Source organism: Lynx rufus, unplaced genomic scaffold (assembly GCF_022079265.1).
Source record: "Lynx rufus isolate CCGP_SWC_20201006 ecotype Redwood Valley unplaced genomic scaffold, mLynRuf1.p SCAF_22, whole genome shotgun sequence".
NCBI classification, from domain to species: Eukaryota; Metazoa; Chordata; class Mammalia; order Carnivora; family Felidae; genus Lynx; species Lynx rufus.
The window spans coordinates 14,512,638-14,533,996 of record NW_025814837.1 but is presented as its reverse complement, the minus strand read 5'-3'; the positions used below and the strand labels follow the sequence as shown (position 1 = coordinate 14,533,996).

Genomic DNA, 21,359 nt, shown 5'->3' with positions numbered 1-21,359 from the left:
CACTGGGGGAAGTCTGATTTGGCTCCTTGGTTCCTGATGTGGGAGACAGAGTAGATGGATGGTGATGCCATTAAATAAACAAGAATCAGGCTTTGGGTTAGACAATGAGTTCAACTTTAGTCATGTTGAGTTGGAAGTGCCAATGGATTATCCAGGCGAAGAACTCCATCAGGAAGTTGCAAATATGGGGCAAAGTCCACAAGACATACAAGCTGGAGAAAGAGACTTGGTACCATCAGCCTATGGATAAAGTTAAGGCAAGAAGAGTGGAAGTGTGTCCCAGGAAGAGTGGGTGAAGCAAGCTGAATGAGGGATGGTTATGGGAAGGGAGGAAAGGAGTGGGGTGGGCGAGGAGTAGGTTGGAGGGGTCATGTGAGGAGATGGTTAGAGGGTAGAGGAGAAGGTGCCTGGGTGGCTCAGTCAGTTGAGCGTCTGACTCTTGATTTCAGCTCAGGTCATGATCCCAGGGTTGTGGGAACTAGTCCTGCATGGGGATCCATGCTGAGTGTGGAGCCTGCTTGGGATTCTCTCCCTCTCTCTCTCCCTCTCTGCCCTTTCATTGCTTATGCTTTCTCTTTCTCTAAAAAAAATAATATAAAATAAAGAGGGAGAAGAGAAGTAGGCACTTCAGGCAGTGTGAAATACAATAAAATAGGGGGAAATAAGTATGTTTTTAGAGAATGTAATAAAGTTTGGGGGAGGGGTTGGATAATAATGGGTTTTATGTAGTTAATTGATGATATTGGGTAAGGGTTATATTATTGTGACCGTTGAATCCAGGAAATGAGAAGCTGGGAGCAGAATGATGCTGTAGGAAGTTTATTTTCAAAGAGTGTAGAGTGGATCAAAGGGAGGAATTATATGTATAATGGAATACTATTCAGCCTTAGAACGGAAGAAAATTCTGACACTGCAACACAAATGAGCTCTGAGGACACAATGCTAAATGAAATAAGCCAGTCACAGAAGGATAAAAGCTATATGATTCCACTTATATGAGGTGCCTAGCATTGTCAGATTCATAGAGACAGAAAGAATAGCGCTTTGCAGGGGCTGGAGGAGTTACTATGTAATGGATATGGAGTTTCAGTTTTGCAGGATGAAAAGAGTCCTGGATATGGATGGTGGTGATGGCCGTGTAACTACATGAATATCCTTAATGCCACCTAAAAATGGTTAAGATGGTACATTTTTATGTTATGTGTCTTTTACCACAATTGCAAACTTAAAAAGGAAAAAAAAGGAAGAAAAAGGGGGAGAGTGATGAGGAGCAGGGCTTCTTTTTGGAGGCTATTTCTTAGCCCAGATGAGTGCTAATGCGGCTAGAATTGGGTAGGTATCAGTGGAGCTGTTAGTGCAACTGTATGAAAGGGCTGTGTTCGTTCGTACATCAGAGATGGTCAAATGTTGGCAATGTCATATGGTTCAACCTAACAGAAAGGCAAAGGGAGACACGTTCTTTAATGAAGTCCAAGAAAATGTACATTCTTACCATTTAAGTTAAATTGCAAAATATTTCCTGGGGCACTTGCTTTCAAACTAATAACCCAAATAGCAAATATTTTCCACTTTCAATCATCTTAGGTCAATTGGAAAATAGCTTTTTTATTTTTTATTGGAAAACTCATACTGTCTTCACTTCATTCAGTGTGAAGTTGAGTTGCCAAAATTGCCCTCAGTCCACATTTGTCTTTTGTGTTTCAAAGAGGAAAGTTTCCATTTCTCCATTTCATCCTGAAAGCTTTCACAAAGTTTGGGCAGGGACTAGTGCTGTTCCCATAACTCACTTCATCATTTCAGCTCTACTTGTTGCTGGCGGACCTCAGATGCCAAGTTTCTGTTTCAGTGCGGCTCAAAATCCCACAGAGGACTTCAGTACCAATACCCGCTGACCTTCTCTGAGCCAAGAGCCATTAACTTTTTAACAAAGTAATAGAACGAAGGGAGCAGGCTTTATTAGTACCTATAATCCACCAGGATTAAAAAAAAAATCACACACACACACACACACACACACATAAGCAGTGCTGAAACCATGTTGTATATAAGACTCATCCCAGGGAGATTGTTAAAAGAGAACATTCTCAAGTGGTTTTCGCAGAGATTCTAATTCAGCGCATATTGGGTGGTGTACAGGAATCTGTTTTTTACAGAAATGTGGATAACTCTGATACGTGGTGGTGGCCTATGCACTATTTTTTGAGCACTTGATAGACTAAATCAGGGTTTATTTTTGCTTAATGATAATTACAGTCAAACTAATATTGTCATCTTGAAGTCGGTAATTATACTAGCGTTTGGAGTACATTTCAGTTCATAATATTTTTGAAGAACATTTTTCTAAACTTCGGGATTGGTTAAGGAAATGAATGGATAAAATGAAGTACTACATAGTTTGCCACAGGTTTTCTGCTCTTTAGGGACAAGAGTCATGGTTATCTCTTTCCATGGCTAGGCTTCTGTTTTCTCTAGCTCTCTAAGTGTTGAAGCAGAAGAAGGAGGAGGTTAGAGCCCTAAGAAGCAAAGACAGTTGAATGTCACTGGGATGGCAAAAGTCACCCAGAATAATAGCAGGAATGGGGTGGAGAGGCATGTTATGAGCCTGATGGGGAAATCCTGAGGGAAAGCTGGGAAATAGGTAATTTTCAGAGAAAGGGTGGGTACACCTTTAAAAGAGAAGGAGTTTTTGAAGAAAAGTTATGGAATAGCAGTCTGGATGCATTGGTGGGAACCAGTTTTTGTCCTAGACCCTGAGGTTCCAAGGGCATGGGAGAATGATTCATCTCCGCTGAAGGGGATGGGAAGGAATGTTGTTGCCAGGGGGACCCAGTGACTAAGAAAAAAAAGATGCCAAAGGAAGGTACTGGATTTCCCCCAACATCTTTTTTTGTTGGTCAAAAGAGATTTTCTCATACAATGAAATATTGTTTGGCGATCCCACTGGGTATACGACCAAAGGCCAAGCAGCATTTTGAATGAGGATAAGGGAACCTGGATTGCATGACACAAATATGGTCAAAGAAAATGTTCAGGAATTGCTTTTCCTTTGGAAGCGTGCTAGACTCAAGAACACACACTTCAAAGCAGGGATGAAAATGTGAGGCACTTAGGGGCCAGCCAGGTAGGGTAAGTGGGTGATGATGCCTAGATGGAGAGCATGAACAACAAGAGCTCTCTGGCTTCTCTAAGGGGGCTGACCTTGACAATGCCCAACTGTCTTCAGGTGAGCACAAATGGTGCTGCGTAACAGAAATTCCTTATTACTGATGAAAGCTTTCCAATTTTAAAATGCTAATTCAGATATTAAGTAAAATGCGTCGTAGGCCAAACCAAACATATCTGTGGCCAGATCTGGCCCATAGGCTGTCGTGTGTGGTCTCCGCTTTGGAGCCAGAGAGACCTTGGCAGGAAGCTGGCTCGGCTTCTAGCCATTAAACCTCTCTGACCCTTGGTTTTCTCCCTCACAAAGCGATGGGTGGAATAATACCTAACTTTTACGTTTTTTGGGGGAAGGATTAGACATATTCTTCACGTCATTAAATGAATATCAGGTAGGTTTCCAGTGTCTGCTCCCTGCTCTGTAAATGGCTTTCCTATTGATCATAATCATGCGTTTTTTCAACATTTCCTCCCCCAATCTAATAAACAAATATGTCAACTGGGAAGTGTAAAATGTTTCTGTGTCTACAGCTATACTTTAGGTTAAGGTGTGATAGTCAGTATAGAGAAGCCATGTGCCTTTAGATAACTTCCCCAATCGCCTTGCTTTAGGACCTTCTCTTTAGACCCACTGATCATATAGATGTCTGAAAGTCAAAGGCAATAATAAAACATATTATACAAGAGGAGAAGCTATAGAGGAACCGTTAAACTATATATCAAAAATATATCAATAACCCTTTCTTTCCATGCTTTGTTAGAAACAGTGCAAAGTGAATTAAACAGACACAATTCCTTTCCTCTTGGAAGACCTAGAACATATTCCAATGACAGCAGAGATTTTTTATTCATATGAAGAGGGCTATAGCAAATGAATAAATGAAGCAAAAAAAAAAAAGAGGAAGGAATGCCTGCATTTATTGGTAAAAGAAGTATCAGATGCATGTCACATCAGGGGAAAATCATTTTGCCTTTTTCTGTTGATCAGAGAGCTCATGAAGAGATGAGATTGTCAAACTGAATAATCTAAAGAGATTCCTTGGTGACTTAACATGAAGCGAATGTCTAGATATGAGAGAGGTGAGTATTTCAAAATAGAGTGAAGAGTTGAACAGAGGTGAAGGAAGAAATGATTGTCCTAAATGGACTTGAATATGCCTGGAAGGATAGGATTGTGGTAGACAAGATGTGTGGGACTAGGCAGTTCTGAGAAGTAAAATGGTGTGAGGCAATGCCCTTTTGCTGAACTCTCTAGACTTGGCCTTCCTCATGGAGGGTACCCCAAAGGTCTAGGAAAAGTCTTCCCTCTGGTATCTGAGCACTTGTTTATCTTGAATTTTTCATGGTGTTTTCAGTTAGTTTGAGTCAACCTGCTCCTCTGTTCTTTTCTATAATCTTCCTGAGCCTGTTTAGGGTTATCTGACAACTAAACTAGCCCTGGGGACAGGTGCTCAGTAAAAAAGAGACCATATACAATTGCTTACTTTCTAGCAGTATTTAAGGAGCTTTCTCTTGGGCTGACCTGGTGAGCCACTGGCATCTTCAAGTGCTGATTTGGGGTAAGTTGGCCAGACTCTCTCCCAGTTTGGACCATATTCTCCGTGACCTTGCCCACTCCTGTAGCGGTCTGGACTTTCTTGTCAAAATGATATTTTGTTTTTGTTATGCTAAACTTGGTCCAGGGACTTTTTTGCTCTTACATTGTGCTCCACGATCAACTGGGAATTTTAAAAAAGGGGTTAGGAAGAAAGCTTAACTTCTTACAAAGTCTTTGAATCTGTCAACTCAGCAGGAAGAAAGGGATAAGCTGATCTGAAATGGGATAACCAGCTAAACACATACACGTATATATATCTATATTTGTATCAAAAAAGTTTCAAGATGCCAATATATTTCTTGCCTTTAGTTGTCCTTAAACTAAGAAGAGAGTTTGGTAGTGGTATTTGCTGTTTGGATTCATCCTGGCTCCTGACCTAATTTCCAGCTGTGACTTTTCAGGCAAATTACTCAACCACTCTTCTCTCTCTCTCTATATATATTTAGTGTGTGTTTGTATGGGGTGGGCTTACATAGCATCTTAGATTGACTATGGAGATTAAATAAATGCATGTAAAGCACTTAAGTAGTAAAGGAATAAATGTTTGATTATGACTATGACCATGAATATTATTATAATGCTTATGATTGAGTTAGCCTTGGTCTGAGGTCCTCAGGTATTGAGCTATGGGCTTATGGGCAACTATCCTTCAAATTTCAGAGCACGCTGGGGATGTTAGCCATGGGCAGAGTTTCTGCTTTGCCATATTCCATGAAAGCCTAGAGGCTAAGGAGGCCCCAAGAGTCCAAGTGATGACTGATAGTACAGAGATGTTTATGGTAGTCTCAGCCTATGAATTCCAAGTTCTACTAATTCCGCAGGTGATCTTTTCAAAGAGAACTCATATTGAAAATTTCCTGCATTGGCTCATATAGTCTTTTCAGCGAAACCCTGTATGTTTTAGGAGATAATACTTTTTTGAAGAATAATTATTCATAAGTAAAGCGGATAAGTTTTTTTCCTCTTCCTGATTACAAATGGTATCCAAGTGGCTTTTGAATTGCTAGATAATATTTTATAGACTGCAAAGTTAGAGAATTTAGCAAGTAGCCACACATTTCCATTGGGTATTTCCAAACACATGTGAGAAAATCGGAAAGTTGGGTGCCCTGTATATAGATTTCCATTGAAATTTATGGCAGTTCCTGGGCATAATCACATCAACACATATCCATAGATAGTTTACCATGTTAACTAACTGTGGTTTTGGATTTAATTGCCAACTTTTACTCTAATAGTAATTCCAGACGGGAATAACAGAATGAAGGGACCTGCCCAGGTTGTTACCACTGCATATAAAACAAGTAAGATCCTTAGGGTTTAATTAGAGGACTCATAATTATACCCGAAGCATGCTAGTGTTAAAATATGAACACTGGACATCTGGAAGATGAGTCTGGATTTGGTCACTTGCCTTTAGGAATCTAAATCCATGAAACTGTGAGCGTCCAAAGAAGCAGTTATGCTCACACCTGGGGCTTGTGCACAGGCAGAAACGACAAAGGTGAATGTGAGTTGGTCTGCAAAGCAGAATAATTCAGAAAAGATAAATAGAAAATTATTCAAAATCACAAGGAATCCAAAATGATGACTGGCTTCTTCAGCCCTACCATGAACAGAAGTGATTTAAAAGGAAGAGTAGGCACCTGAAAAATATGTTCTTCCTTCATTAAACCTTATGGAACACATGGCCTCTGGGACTCACGTCACACAGGATTCCTGCTGGTATCAGTCTTTTAGGAAAAGAATGACTGAAAGACCAACCTCTGGTTACACAGGCTCAGTGGAAAGGGTCTGAGAAGGAGGATATATGGCGAAAGGCATAGAATAGCTTTGATAGAGAGTATCGTGTATCATTTTCTCAGCTCTCTTCTCTCCCACCAGTGCCAAAGAGTTATGTGTCTGTTTGTACATATACATATATATGCATACACATCAAACACATGTTTATGTGCGCATATATGTGCATATATATGTATATATATACATATATATTCCATTCTCTCAAGTGCGTTAGAAATGTTAAAAAGAGAGAGTTAAGGCACTTTTTTCCATTTTTTTCTTCCAAAGTTATGAAAAGAAGGGTTTTTTGTTTGTTCCTGACAAGATTTTAGGAATAATGTTGAGAAAACTGCTCCTATACTTTATAGCAGATTCCATCTAAAATTAGTTTTTGTGTGTGTATGGTTTAGGAATAAAATTTCAGGCTTCTTGGCATAGTTTCCATTCTGTCTCTTTCTCCATAAAAAGATAATTTCATTGTCTCCAAGTTACAAGGAATCCACTCTACATGGTACAGCAAAATTTAAATTATACAATTGGGATTACTCTAGAGTAAAACTCCTTAAAAACAGAGAGCACAGCTCAAGTGTATGGTCTAGAGGCAAGAGTAAATGGAGTGGAAAGTAGTAAAAGGTTGGGTTAGAAGGTTTAATACTTAGGATCTGGCAGGCCGTTGCAGGTACCTACTCCTTGGGAGATACCGATGGGACAAAGCAGGCGTGTGTCGAGTGAAGCAATTCATGAATACTCAGCCATGAAATGGAAAATCCAAATGAAATAAGGACCATGGTAACTATCTTGGTCTATTAATATTTAAATATTAATACCTACTTTTCTTTGCGAGACGTTACTGAATACTTATTGACGAGAAAAAAAATGAGAGTTTGGGAAGAAGAACATGTTTGAGAACTGCATTTAAACAGAGTTTCAATGACATGTGGTCTTCTTAAATAGTCAACCAATTAAAATAAGTTCCCATCCAAACGTGTCTTCAAATTTAGGGCCCGCTGGAAAAAATTTCCAAAATGCATTACAACTTTCGATAGGGGTGACACATGGTCCTGTTTTCCCAAAACTTGGATTTAATATTTGAATGCAATGGTATTTGACTGTGTTAGGATAGAATATTTGAACTTAAAAAGAAAACTCCTGAATTTGTTTATGCATAAGCCTATTAAAAATGTTTCTAGGGGCTCTTGTTTTGTTTATTCTCTAGAATATAACCTATCTTTGAAGTGGTATAGGCGTTTTTAAAAAGTCATTCCTAAGCTAAGTAATTAGACTGGAAAGAAAAGTTATTCTTAGAGTACATTCCACATATAAAGCTATGCACACGATGCTTTGATTCAAATAATACTCTTATAAAACTTTGTTATTGTTTGAGGCCCATATTCAGAGTGGCAACTTTTGTTTTTGATGATTATTCCATCCTGAAACAATTTCCCCCCTGCCCAATTAAACCAGAAATTAGGAGCACATTTATATCTGATGAGACTTAAACTTCTCAACTGCCTGCTTCAGAAGCGAGGACCTTTAGTGGTTATGTTCATTTTGTCTCTGCACAGAGGGCTCAGAAGAAAACAGAATCAATTCCCCTAACTTTTTCTGGAAGAGGAAGGTTGTTTTTGTTGCTTTGATCTTAGCATGTTGTGCATTTTTTATTGGCTGTTGAATATAAAAAGCCATAGCCTCATCTGGTTTTTCTGCTATATTCTCATATTGTAAATCACATAATGCCTTCCAATCTAAACTTAAATGCCTAGGTCCAAAATATTATTTCAAAATGGATTTATCATTGCAGTTGATAGAAAGATTTCCAGGGTGTAAGAAAACTCTCCAAGGTTCGAGTAATATGTCACAGACTGCTAAAAATATATCCATGCACTTTAGACAACAAATTCCAGGATGTAGACATATACTCATGCTATTTTAGATCCCTTTTTCTATCATTGCAAGAGGCTGTTGAAGCTAATGTAGCAGCTGGCTAGGTTATTGCTTCTATAATATAATTCATAATGCAAAAGCAGCTATTTTCCAAACATTCTAGAGCAACTCAACTTGTTTACATGTCTCTGTAAGGTAATTTTCCTATAACTTTGTGCCAATTGGTGTCATACTATTTGGTAAAAATCTTCATTAAATCAAGACAACTACACTTGGTTAAATTCTCTCTCATACAGAGAACTGCAGGAAAATTACAGTTAGCTGATTTGAGGCCATCATCATGAAGTAACTACAGGGTTTTAGAAGATTAATGCAAACTACAAAAATGGAGTTGTATAATTAAACATCAAATAGTCCAAGTCATAAAAGTCATAGATTAATTGTCTCTCAGTTCGAGTCAGATCCTTTAAATATTGTCTCACGACCTGAGCATTGGTTCTTTCATCAGAAGAGTGCCTATCCTTAAAGTTTGGAAATTTCAGCTCTTTTGGAGCACCAATCAGCTGCAAAAAGTAATTGGCATCTTCTTCCAAAGTTTCGAATTTCCCTACAAAATCATAGTTGATTAAACACGGATAGCAGAGTTTGCTGACCTTTTCCCAGTGAATGTCCATTCCTACTGGACGGTGGGAATCCAGCAAATAGTGGACGAACTCTTTGAATTTGACCCCAGATCCATTATTTAATGCTTCTTCACAGGCATTTGGCCGATATTTCTTTATAATTGCCTTCCCAAATACTGGATGGTAATAGCTATTGGGGTGTTCAAATTTGTCCCTAAATGCTGACACTAATCTTTCCATGGGATCACGAACAAAAACAGCTTTGGTGTAGGTATTCAAACGAGTATATATCCCTTTTAAGTCAAAGCTATCTAGTTTTTTCAAATGCTTCCCGTAGTGAACAGCATCATGGGAGATGTTGTACGCAGAGGAAGCCAACCCACTTAGCACCATCAGAATTCTCTTCCAGTTGGAGCAGCCAGCCTTGGGTACTTCGCAATATAAGATTTTGTGTTTATCTTCCACATAGATCCTGGATACCATATGAAAAAGATGTGATTGAGGACGACTCACCCCGCCATATTTTTTGCAAGACTCCTGAAGGAAAGACCTGCGTTTCTCTTGGGCCACATCCGTTTCCTTCCATTTGTTGTCTTTGATTAAACTTTTATTTAAAGGGTGTATGTCCAATGGCCACTTCATTTCACTGAACTTCTTGAAAACAGTCCTAGTTCCTTGATGTTTTGCAATCAGCTTAATTGTTGGTGGCCCTGTGGTCTTCCCCAAAACTCGATCCTCTCCTTGTGAGTGGCTGGTCTTTGTTAAGACCCTCACTGGCCTCTCAGACTTGAGCAGAAGATTTTCCTTTTTTCCCTTGGGATCCTCAGTGATGTGGAACTTGAGGTTCTGTTAAAATAGAGAAGGAGAAATGTTGAAAGCGCATTCACAAACGTGAGTATACAAGGATCTGAACATATTTGTTTTACAATACTATTGAGGAGAGCACATTTCATATAAGCTGCCAGAACAATTTAGCAAAGCATGCTGAATACACATTTTGTAATAAGTTTCTTCAGAGAAAATATAACAATGAAAAATGGTATCCAAGCATCATTTTGAGCCAAAGTTTCACATTTTATATTATACATATTTGGTTACTTACATGTTATCATTTATTTAGTGTTAATGTGCTGCATTATATTAATAGATTTTCTCAAGCTAAATTATCTTGAGTATTATTTGGCTAAACCTACTAGTATTGATTTGAGTATGATCATAGTAAGTTGGTTATTGTTTTCTGTACTATCTCTGTTAACTATGGTTATCAATTATACAACCTTACAAGGTACACACACACACACACACACACTGGCCACAAGATGGAAAGGAGGGTGTCCTGAATTTTCATTTTAGCTTTGTCTGTAGCACATTAGAATGTACTTCATCATCCTGTAGGTCAATGATTCTTGAGCTATTCAGGAATGAGTTACCTTCAAGCATTAATTAATTAGTGCATCTGAATGTAGATACAGAATGTAGCTGCTTTTGGGGTATTCTGTGATGCACGGAAGAGTTTAAAGTCACAAATTACAACTTAAAATTGCAGCAAGGCAAATTATAAAATCCTCATGACCATTTCAGTTTTTCAAGCACTTGCAAAAGGAGATATTTTTTCCCTTGGAAAATGTTTTATTTCAGAATATTCATTTATCATAATAATTTAGTAATTATAACCATACAATTTCATTCGTGTATGAAAACTTTGTCTTTTTCAAAAGTCTAATTGATGTCCTGCTACATAAAATTGTATGAAAAGTAGAACAATAATTTAGTTCTCATGTCAGTGGGATGAATCAGCCTACCAACCGTCTACTGTTCATCTGACTACGTCTTCCTACAGCTCTTGCAATGACTGCAGAAGGGAATACATGGAAGACAGGACTTACAAGATGGAATCCTCTCCTAGAGGTAAAATTGTAAGGACTTTGGCTTTTACTGTGGGTAAACTAGGGGGACTTTGAAGGGCTTTCAGCAGGGAAGTAACATGATCTCACTTACACTTGAAAAGGATGGTTGAGGAGAAGACTGGCCTGGAAATATACATACAGAATTGTCAGCATGTTATTGGAAAAACCCATCAACAAATGGTGTGCTGTGGGAATAATAAATGGGGCCACCAGCCTAGTGTTGGAAGAAGTGGTGGGAGAAGTTCCCTAGAGGAGGATATCTACCTATCTATCTATCTATCTGACATCCATCCATCCATCCATCCATCCACTGTATCCCCAGTGTCTAGAATGGCCTGGAGCCTATAGTAATTGCTCTCACATATTTATTGAGTGAACAAATGAATAAATGGAATGAAATATTCCAAGTTTATTAGTAATATTCTAGCAAATTGAGCAAAAGAGCAGAGAAATAGTTTGCACTGTGGATGGAAGCCACCTCAAAGCATCATGGTCCTTCTACTAGCTAGGCTTTAAGTGGGGTGGGGGTGGGAATTGCTTCTTTCTAGTGCAAGAAGATTGTGTGAGTAACCCCTGATCACCATACACCAACTTGGGTAGCCCCATAAAACAGCTGCCCAAATCTTCCATAGCATTGAGCCAACTGTTTGGTGTTTCAAGTCTAAAACCATTTGTCTTCTGTCATACTGGAGACTGCCAGGATGACTTCAAAGCCCTGAATCCATCTTTACTCTGATCAATTACCTGTAGTCCATTAAATTTTCACAGATGATCTGAAATTTGACTTGGGCTTTGGAAGAGCATGGGGTTATTGGTTGACTGCATGGGAAGTACTTAGTACAGGCCTGAAATAAAATTGCCAATATATTTTTGCAGCGACTTCTTCTACTATTACAACTGTAAATAATAATTGCTATTATTAATATTTTATAGTGTAGTAATAATGTTTTATCCCATTGACCTAGTGAATTTCAAGGTTCCCCAGTTGTCCATTATTATCCAGACTATAATTTGTGTGTCTCTAGATGTACCTTAATTAGTTCCCTCCCTGCCCCATTGACAAGAACAAAAACAAAATCAGCTTTCCACTGTGCCCTCTGGACCTTCTGTTTGTGGTCATCAAATTCCCCTTTAAACTCTGGAGACTTCTGGAATGTTTGTTTCCCAGGACTTTCTCTACATGGAACCTGGCTGGCCCCCAAGATTCTGCTGCCCTTGCACTTTCTCAAGTAGACAAAACTTTATTTCCTTGAACCACTTGTCCCTCCAGCCAGAAGTCAGGGCACTATTTCCCTGCAATTCACTGCTGCTTCCAGGACATGTCCCTTGGCAAAAGCTTCTGCTTCTGTCAAGCACACGTGTCCTACTGAGCCTCCCTTCTCCCTCCTCATGCTGTCGTCTGCCTGCACCCTTGTCCTTTCTGCTTCATGCACTGAAGACTTCAGCTTCTAGCTCAGACTTTGCTTCTCATACCCCTTCTTGTCATTGTGTGTGGTGACTCTGACACCCAATAAACTCTCAGTTCCTTGACCACCTCGCCTTTAATAGAGGTGTTATTCATTTCTCATAGACCGTGTCATCACCAGTGCCTGTGCCACCTCCATCATCTCTCTGACTACCATCCTTTAACCTTCCAGCTCATTGCAACTTCCATTTTTTTCAGTTCTTTGACCACTTCTCACCATGTTATTCAAGCTCTTAGTAGCCAGAATGCCTGGTTCTTCTATTTGCTCTTAGAAAGTCACTTCTGCAGGGAGGTTTTCCTGTCCACCTTGTCTAAATTATGTTCTCTTCTGAGATTCTCTCCCATGTAAGGTTCCCAAATAAGAACTCTGCTTACTTTCCTCATCGCATTTATTGCAATGTGAAATGATTTTATTTACTTACTTCTGTGTTGTCTCCCCCCACCCCCCGCCCCACTCCCACCTCTTGCACTAGAACATGACCACAGAGGTCTTATTTTTTTTGTTCTCTTTTGGATCTCTGGTACATAACATGTTGCCTGGCACACAGAAAACAGTCAACCAATAATTGTTGATTAAGTGCAATTTTTAAAGACCACAGGTGGATTGTTTATTTCAAGATACAGCACAAAATGAATCTGTGTATCTATTAACAGGATTTACTTACCCAATTGTACTACATTTCACCAGCCTTCATGCCATATTTAATGAAATAAAAAAAATAAATTCACAAAACTGTCTACAATGGTGTTCTTTCCTGTGTCACCTTATGGTTTTTTTTTTAAGCTCCTCCTAAACATTCATAGTGGTTATACCTTGACTGTATCAAGATTATAATTTCTTCTTTTTTAAATAGAAGGGACTAGTGTCAGCTTGTTTGTCATTGCACATAGGAAAAACAGTGTGTGTAAGATGACTCCTTGCACATAACCAGGACATCCTTCTCATGCACACAAAATCAGAGTTTTACATGTACAAATAGTCACTTTAAAATACAATCATTTTTACTTGGAATATTTTAGATTTTCTTCAAATACCAAGTGGAAGGAGAAATTCAGCATCTTTTTCATGAAATTAAACATCAGCTAGTGCCTCAGACAATATGGTATTCAGAAATTTTATATTTTCATTTATATTGGAGAGCAATGACTGAGGAAAAAGCTTTTCATGGAAATAGAAGTTTCTTCTGCTTTATTTCTTGCAGTAAATGTGCTTTTAACTAAATGACGGGCTTTCAAATAATTGTTTTATAACCTTGTCAAAGAAAAAGTGTTAATCAAAAGGTCAAGGTTAACTTAGATAAATAATTTACCAATTCTTGTCAAGGTGCTGAAAATCTGTATTCAAACAAATCTTTGGCAGAAGAGAACACAAATAATATAGGTACACGTAGAGCTGCTCATGCTAAAGTAGGCAAGGAGGGCTCGGAGCCTTACCTGCCTGCCAAATCAGATTGGTTCAAAGTCACTCAAGGCTGCCTGGGAACCTCTGGAGGCTTGCCAGCAATCTGCTTCCCAGGCCTCCCAGGCCTCACTGTGGACACTCGGGAGCAGAATCTCTGGGAGTGGGGCTCTTGACTCTACCTTAAACAAGCTCCCCAGGCACTCTGCAGGCAGTAATGGCATTTGGGGGACCACTCAAGAGAGTATTGCAAACGAAAGTAAAAAAATACAAGCTCATCTCATACCATCTAGAGGAGAAGGACATCAAATATGGCGGGTGTGAATATTTTAGTAAGTAGAGACAAATACTCTGCTATGGGAAGGGATGTCACATGAGCCCTCACAACACACCTGATGAGATACCTTACACGTTTATCCACTTCCCTTTGCTGGAAGTCCATGTTCTTCAAGCTACTTTCTAATGACTAGTTCAGCTAGGGAGATAACTACCTGAGGGAAAGTTTCATTGCTCATAAATGAGACTTCAATCTCCTGATAGTGTATTTAGTACTAGTCAGTTTCCTCAGCTATGATTAAATCAAGAGATGGGCTAAGGGTTCCTTCTAAGTAGTGACACCCCAGGAGACTTCTTGTTGGATGGTCACTAGACCTTCCTCTAGCATGTCTTAGCCCACCATCACTCACCTTATGAAAACCATTATAGGGTGTGGTGGCCTCCCTCCCTTCCCACCCCATCCCCATTCCATTTTCTTCAATCACAGAAAAGACTTTCCATGACGGAAGGGTTCGGATTACTAAAATCAAGATGAACAGTATTATATTGCATTAAATTATTATTTTTAATTAAGTTTTTGATTTTAATTCCAATATAATTGACATACTGTATTATCTTAATTTCAGGTGTATAATATAGTGATTCAACAGTTCTATACGTTACTCAGTGTTCAACATGGTAAGTATACTCTTAATACCCATCACTTGTTTCACTCATCTCCCCACCCCCCTCCCCTCTGGTAAACATCAGAGTGTTTTCTGTAGCTAAGCATCCATTTTTTGGTTTGTCTTTTTTTTCCTTTGTTCATTTTTTTTTGTTTCTTAAATCCCACATATGAATGAAATCATGTGGTATTTGTCTTTCTCTGACTGACTTATTTCACTTAGTTTAATACTCTCTAGGTCCGTCCACGTCTTTGCAAATGGCAAGATTTCATCTTTTTGATGGCTCAGTAATATTCCACCACCCACCCACACACACACACACACACACACACACACACATTTTCTTTATTCATTTGTCAGTAGATGGGTACTTGGACCACTTCCATAATTTGGCTATGAGATTGATGGTATTTTAAATTTGCAGGTTATACTAATGAAATTCTACCACCATCATCATAATGCCGATGATAATAACAATATAAAAAGAGTAGACTTTTACATCTTCATTTTCCTTCAGGACACCTCATTCTGCTTGTCCTCAAAGTGAATGTCTATAAAGCCAAACGTCTCCTGTTCCTTCTCAAAGTGGCTCCTCCTGCGCTTTTTTCTATTTCTGAAATGGTTCTATTACATTCTGGCCACCCACTCACAAAATCTGAGAGATGCCTTAACAATCAGAAAGTAAATTGGTTAATTTACATCTCATAATGTCTTTAAAAATCTTTTTTATTTATTACCTCTTAACTGGATATTCTTTAGTATCCTACTAATTGGTTTCTCTGAAGATTATTGCCAAAATAGTCTTCCTAAAACATTTTAACTTTTCATCCCTTTAAAATCTGGAACTGGCTCAACTATATATAAACCAAAGACCGGATTCCTTAGCTGGCATCGGTACTGTGTCACCACTGGGCTTGTCACTTTGTGCTCTGCTCCCATCTCGACACATGCTGTCTTCTACTTGCTTCCACCGGGCTCTCAACACCCTTCACTCATGTTCTTCCCCTTGCTAGAACTTTCCAAATCTCTTAGATTTTATAGAAATCCTGTTGATAGAAAAATCCTGCTGTCTCCTTGAAAACCGCCCAGGACTCCAGCGAGGGATTCTGCTCTCTTCACAGCAGCATTAGCACTTAGTCGTGCCACCTGTGAAAAAAGTGATTTATTCCAGCTCACATCATTATTTTATTTTCTCACTGGGGAAACTCTTCTAGGCATAGCTAAATTGTAAACTATGGCAGAGAGCTATAGTTTTCCATAAATACCTTTGAAGAATGGACATGCTTGCCAAGTTAGTTAAAAGATATTATCACTACAGATGAGAAAAATGAGTATTCAAAGAAACCTAATGGGAAAAAATATGGACTTTTCATGAACCGTGCAGTAAATGTGAGGGCCCTGTTGTTAGTTTTTAAGGCCTCTGTTTCCATATACATCCTCTGTGAAGTCTTCTCTGCTCCTCAACATTGACATTAATTGCCCTTCCTCTCTCCCCCTGAAGTCATTGAGGGTCTACTACATATTAGGTAGCGGGGTAGATGCCAGGGATGGAGGGGTGGATAAGATGAATGTGATCCTTGCCCACATGGAGCTAATATTCTTATAGGGAAAAATACATTAAGCACATAATTACACAATGAATTACATAATGAATCGGTTACCATAGCGGCAAAGGCTCAGCAGCATGCTAATGGAGGCCTGGGGAGCAGAAGTGCGACAGCAGGGTGTGACGACAAGTCTGACCTGGTTTGGTGTTAAGCCTTTTGTTTAGCACCTTTCATTTTACCCTGGTTAGTTGTTAGAGTTGGTTGTTTAGGTGACTATCTCTCCCATACATTTTAAACTTATTAAAGGTCAGTGTGCAGTGTTGTAAGTCTATGGAACTTCCACTAGTATCTAGAATAGTCTCTCGAATAAACATATGTTTCGAATTTAATTGAAGAACAATTATCATTCCTGTAGTTCCCTGTACTCGGGCAATTGGCACACACTGGCTTTATGCAGTTGACAAGTGTACTTCTGTACGACTTCATCTGCTATTGTGCTATCATGTAACTCAAGGACTTTGATCATTCGTTCATAATGCATGTGTTGAGCTACTGCTCTATGCTGTGTTTGGCATTGCATAAACAAAGGCAAAATAGATAAATTGTATGGCCTCTTGAGGAAGTTGAAGTTTAAATGTATTGATAAAAATAAGCACATTATGGGGACGCCTGGGTAGGGCTTAGTCAGTTAAGGGTCTGACTCTTGATTTTGGCTCAGGTGATGATCTCATGGTTTGTGAGATCGAGCCCCATGTTGGCTCTGAGCTGACAGTACAAAGCCTACTTGGGATTCTCTCTCTCTTCCTCTCTTTCTGAACCCCCCAAACAAATAAACATTACAAAAATAAGCAGTTTATGAAAAAATGTGATAACTGCCATAGTGAAAGGATACATAAGGTATCAGGGAACAGAGACAAGAATTCTTAGGTTTTCTGAGGAAATATTTTGGGGCAAATTTCAAAGAGAAGTGACGTCTGAGATGAATCTAGGAGGATACTGGGGAGTTGGCAGGTCAACAAGTCATGGATAGGAAAGACACTACAGGCCGACACGGAGAAGACACTTGGGGGACAGATGAGGATTAGAGGGAGAGGCAGGTGGGGTGAATCCTTGTGCCCATATAAAGAGTCTAGATGACATGTACATGACATATAAAGAGTCTAGACTTTACCATGTAGATGGCAGGGATTTTCGACGAGGCAGGGGTTTGGAACGAACATTCTAGCAGCAGTGGGCAGGTGGAGCTGGGGGGAAGGGGGTCATCGAGAAGACAACTGTGACTGTCCCTTAGGAGAGGAGCCAAGACAATGAGGTAAGAATGCAGGAAAAGGGAATTATCTTGGGCAAATTCAGGAAATTAATCAGACTGGAAGAGTGGACGAGTGGGGGCAAAAAAAGCATAAGGAATGCTGCCCCCCATTTCCCAGACCGGGGAAATAGGAGTAGCAGATATCATGGAAGGCTATGGGGTGGTTTAAGTACTCACTACCTTCAATTTCAGACCCTTTGAGTTCGAGGTGCCCTTGAGAGATAGGCGTCTCAGTAGCAGGACTCCGACGCGGAGTATACAGATTTGGAAGTTGTTGGCTGGTAGAGGTGCTACCCGAGTTTATGGGCCTTAGAAGGCTTTAGTTAGAGCAGTCATGGTGATCACACATCTGCCAGTTTTGAGTGCCTGCTACGTGTCAGACCCATAACACACCATCACCTACTGCTAGGATAATCTTCCACTTCCATTTCCCAGATGAAGGCACGGAGCCTCAAAAACATTAAGCAAGTTGTTTAAGGCACACAGCTTGGGAAGAAGGACAACTCATGAGCCCAGTTTTTTTTTCTGGGCTCAAAAAGTATCCACGGTGCCTGTGTCCATTGTGGGGGGACCTTGATGGGCAATTAACAGATAAAGTTGATGATGATAATATTGGTAATTAGATGTGTCCCTTCCTGTCATTGGTTTTGATAGTTTTCTAGTTTAATTGCACAGTATTACCTTTAAGAACGCATCTTTTGTGATTTATTTTCAATCTAGATATGAATGCAGTTAGATGTCTTCATACCATCGTGAAGATCTACTTATTTCTAGTGGTTAATAAGGGCAAGGAGAGCAGTGGGTGGGATGCCTGAAAGCTGGTGCTTTCTGAGGATGCAAACCAGTGTGTCTCTGCCCGGCCCCTCTGTCCCAGAGCTGTTTCTCTCAAGTCGTAGGCCAAGGGCTTCGGAAACTGATGGCTCAGTTATATGAGGGGTGAAGACTGACTGCGTTTCTACCAGGACACCGGGACAGTTGGGAACGTTGTGATCATGCAATCCTAGTATCCGGTGCCATCCGCCCTGTCTCCTTCTTATCCTCATCTCCTACTCTTCAGCTTCAGTTATTCACTGATCAAATGTCTCCTGAGCACTAACTGTGCGCCAGGCTCTGGGCTGCATTTTGGTGGAATAGCCAGCGAAGTCTCAGCTGGTCCCTGCTAGTATGGGGCGGCCTCAGGGGCAGGGGCAGGGGAGGGGAGGGGAGGGAGATACAGAAAAGACAGTCAAGAATGACCACACTTATGGCAGGTGGCAAGACAGGAGGAAGGTGATGCCAGGAGAGCATTAAAAAGGGGCATTCAATCCAGTTTGGAGGGCAGGGAGGGTTTCTTGGAGAAAGTGTGGACTGTGCAAAATCATTTGTTTCCTGTCCCTGTGACTTATTTTCTCTCTCCGGAATATTCTTCTTCATTTTTTTTTGCCCAGTATAAAAGCCAGGGGGAATGGAGCAAGCTCGTTTAACTGCTGCATCAACCCAAAGACAAGACATGGATGTGTTTATTCTACAGATGAAGGACTCGAAGCTCAGGGAGATGACGTAACAGGCCCAACTTGACAAAGCCATTGCTAATGCTGTGCTTCTGACCTCAGTCTTACTCATTTGTGGCTTTTTTCAGCTGCACATATATCAAGTAATTTACTCCTTGTTTAATTCCCATTAAATGAATTGATGTAAGTAAAGCACCAAGCATATGTCTGTCACAAGAGAGCATGGCAGTTGAGAACCAGAATTTCTGAATCACGAGGACCTGGTTTTGTGCCCCTTTTCTCTCATTTTCTATCACAGCAACCTTGCCTAACCTATTTTAGTTCTTCTAAGCTTCAGTTTCCTTGTCTCTAAAATGGAGAGAAAAACAGCATTCCCTTGCAGTGTAGAATTACAGGAAATATGTGTAGAGTGCTTAACACAAAGTATGTTCTCTATAAATGATAGATATTTTATTGATTTATTCCTTAAATGTTTATTTATGAGCATCTCTATGTGACAAGTATTTTCTAGGTGTATATCACTGGTTTTCCTCTGCTTTTGACATCCTTTTCTCCTCTTCTCTCTCACTTAAAACACAACAAAGTTAAGAGTCTATGATAAATATTCAATGGGGATAAAACTGAGTGGAAGAAAGAGGGCAGAGGACAACTGAGAGACAGAAATGGGAAGGAAAAAAAGATCAATGGAAGTGGTGGCAAAGCCAGTGAAAGAAAACAGAGGAAAAGAAATCACAACTACAGTTACAGGAAGAAATAATGAACACTTGGAGCTAGAGGGTAAAGAGAGAAACTAGCGAATTCTAGCTCTCTCTAAGCTGCAACCTTCAAATCATTTAAGCTGCTTGAACACAAAACAATAGTTTCAGTAGTGAGGCTATTTAAGCTGAGCCAACAAGCTAATTTCTATAGTCACCTTGCATGCAAGGACTAAAGTTATAATTGCACTTGCCAGTTCTTTCAATTTTGGGTTTAATTCCTCTCTCTCTCTCTCTTTCCTGTTAAAGCTAAGAAAAATTAAGATATGAGCACTGAGGATGTAGTGAAATGTCAATTACATTAACGGGGAAGTTTCTCCCAAGAACAGGGCTGCTCACTCGTTTGGCAAGACCATCAGAAGCTGAAAACAGACATAACCTCAATGTATGTAAGTAGATAAGGCTTCTCTACAAGGAGACCATTGTGCTTTTATAGATTTATCATTTTATCTGTCTTCTAAGTTATCTTGAGAGAATGAGGCTATTGTTTTTAAATTTATGGATAAATAAAGACTTGTGTAATAACTTGCCCAAAGTCACTCTGTGGAGTGAGTTTGGAGAAGTCAGGAACACATTCCAGTTCTTTATGTCCATCCCAGGAAGAAATAGCAAAACATTTTGCTTTTTAAAGAAACTCAAAACTTTAATGAGGAGCTGCAACATGATAATGTGCATTCAGAATGTTTGGTCCTCACAATTTTTCTTCTAGGTGCGCCTGCACATGTCAAGTGTGGATGAGAGTCACAAATAAAGTCAATTTGCAATAAAAGAGGTAGAATAATTGGATGTTTCATTGCAAGGATTTTGATATTTCACTGGAATTTTAGATATCTAATAGATTTGAAATATGGCTCCTTAATATCTCCAATATGTTAATGTTTAGTTTTCTAAAAATTAATAATTGTCAACCAGCTTCTCATCCCCTTGAGTTGAAGATGAATAACAACAAAGGCGTGTATGTATGAGAGAGTTCTGGAGGAGACATGGGGGAGGCAACCTTGACTCCAATACCTTCTTCTAGAGAATGCAGTTGCTAGACAGTTCTTGCTCTAGTTTTGGGGAGTATGATGGGGAGAAGGAGCCCGCTGACCTGGGTTGGAATGCTTTTGTGTTTTCTTTTCTTGTTCTCTCTCTTTTCTTTCCTTCCTTCCTTCCCTCTTTCATTCCTTCCATGGGAGCAGGTGGTGGTGTTACAGGTATGGGTTAGAAAGCAAAGGAAATGAGTCCCTGAGGTGACACTAGAACTGGAAACTGACTTGGGGTGGACCAGGGAGGGTCAGAGACATGGGTGATCAGTGGAGGAGAGGGGTGGGGTGCTTCCATGGGATGGCGAGGGAAGTGCAAGAGAGAAGAAAGCTTTTGTGAAGCCAGGAACACGGTAGCTGGATAGATCACGAAAGCATAAAGTATAAAGTATATAAAGAATTTTGAGCCAGATGCACCAGGTTCCCCACCTTTTAGGGCAGTGTCTTTATTTGTGTTTCCCTAGAAGCAGACCTTG

The 21,359-nt window shown here is 39.7% G+C and overlaps 1 protein-coding gene across 1 annotated transcript in view; it reads right to left on the bottom strand.

Moving 5' to 3' along the window:
• Positions 1-8,799: 8,799 nt before the first annotated feature.
• Positions 8,800-21,359, bottom strand: part of CHST9 (carbohydrate sulfotransferase 9) — a 210,823-nt gene continuing 198,263 nt past the window's right edge. The window contains exon 6 of the mRNA XM_047087087.1: positions 8,800-9,891. Coding sequence (XP_046943043.1) covers positions 8,800-9,891 — 1,092 coding nt within the window. The remainder of the gene's footprint in view (positions 9,892-21,359) is intronic.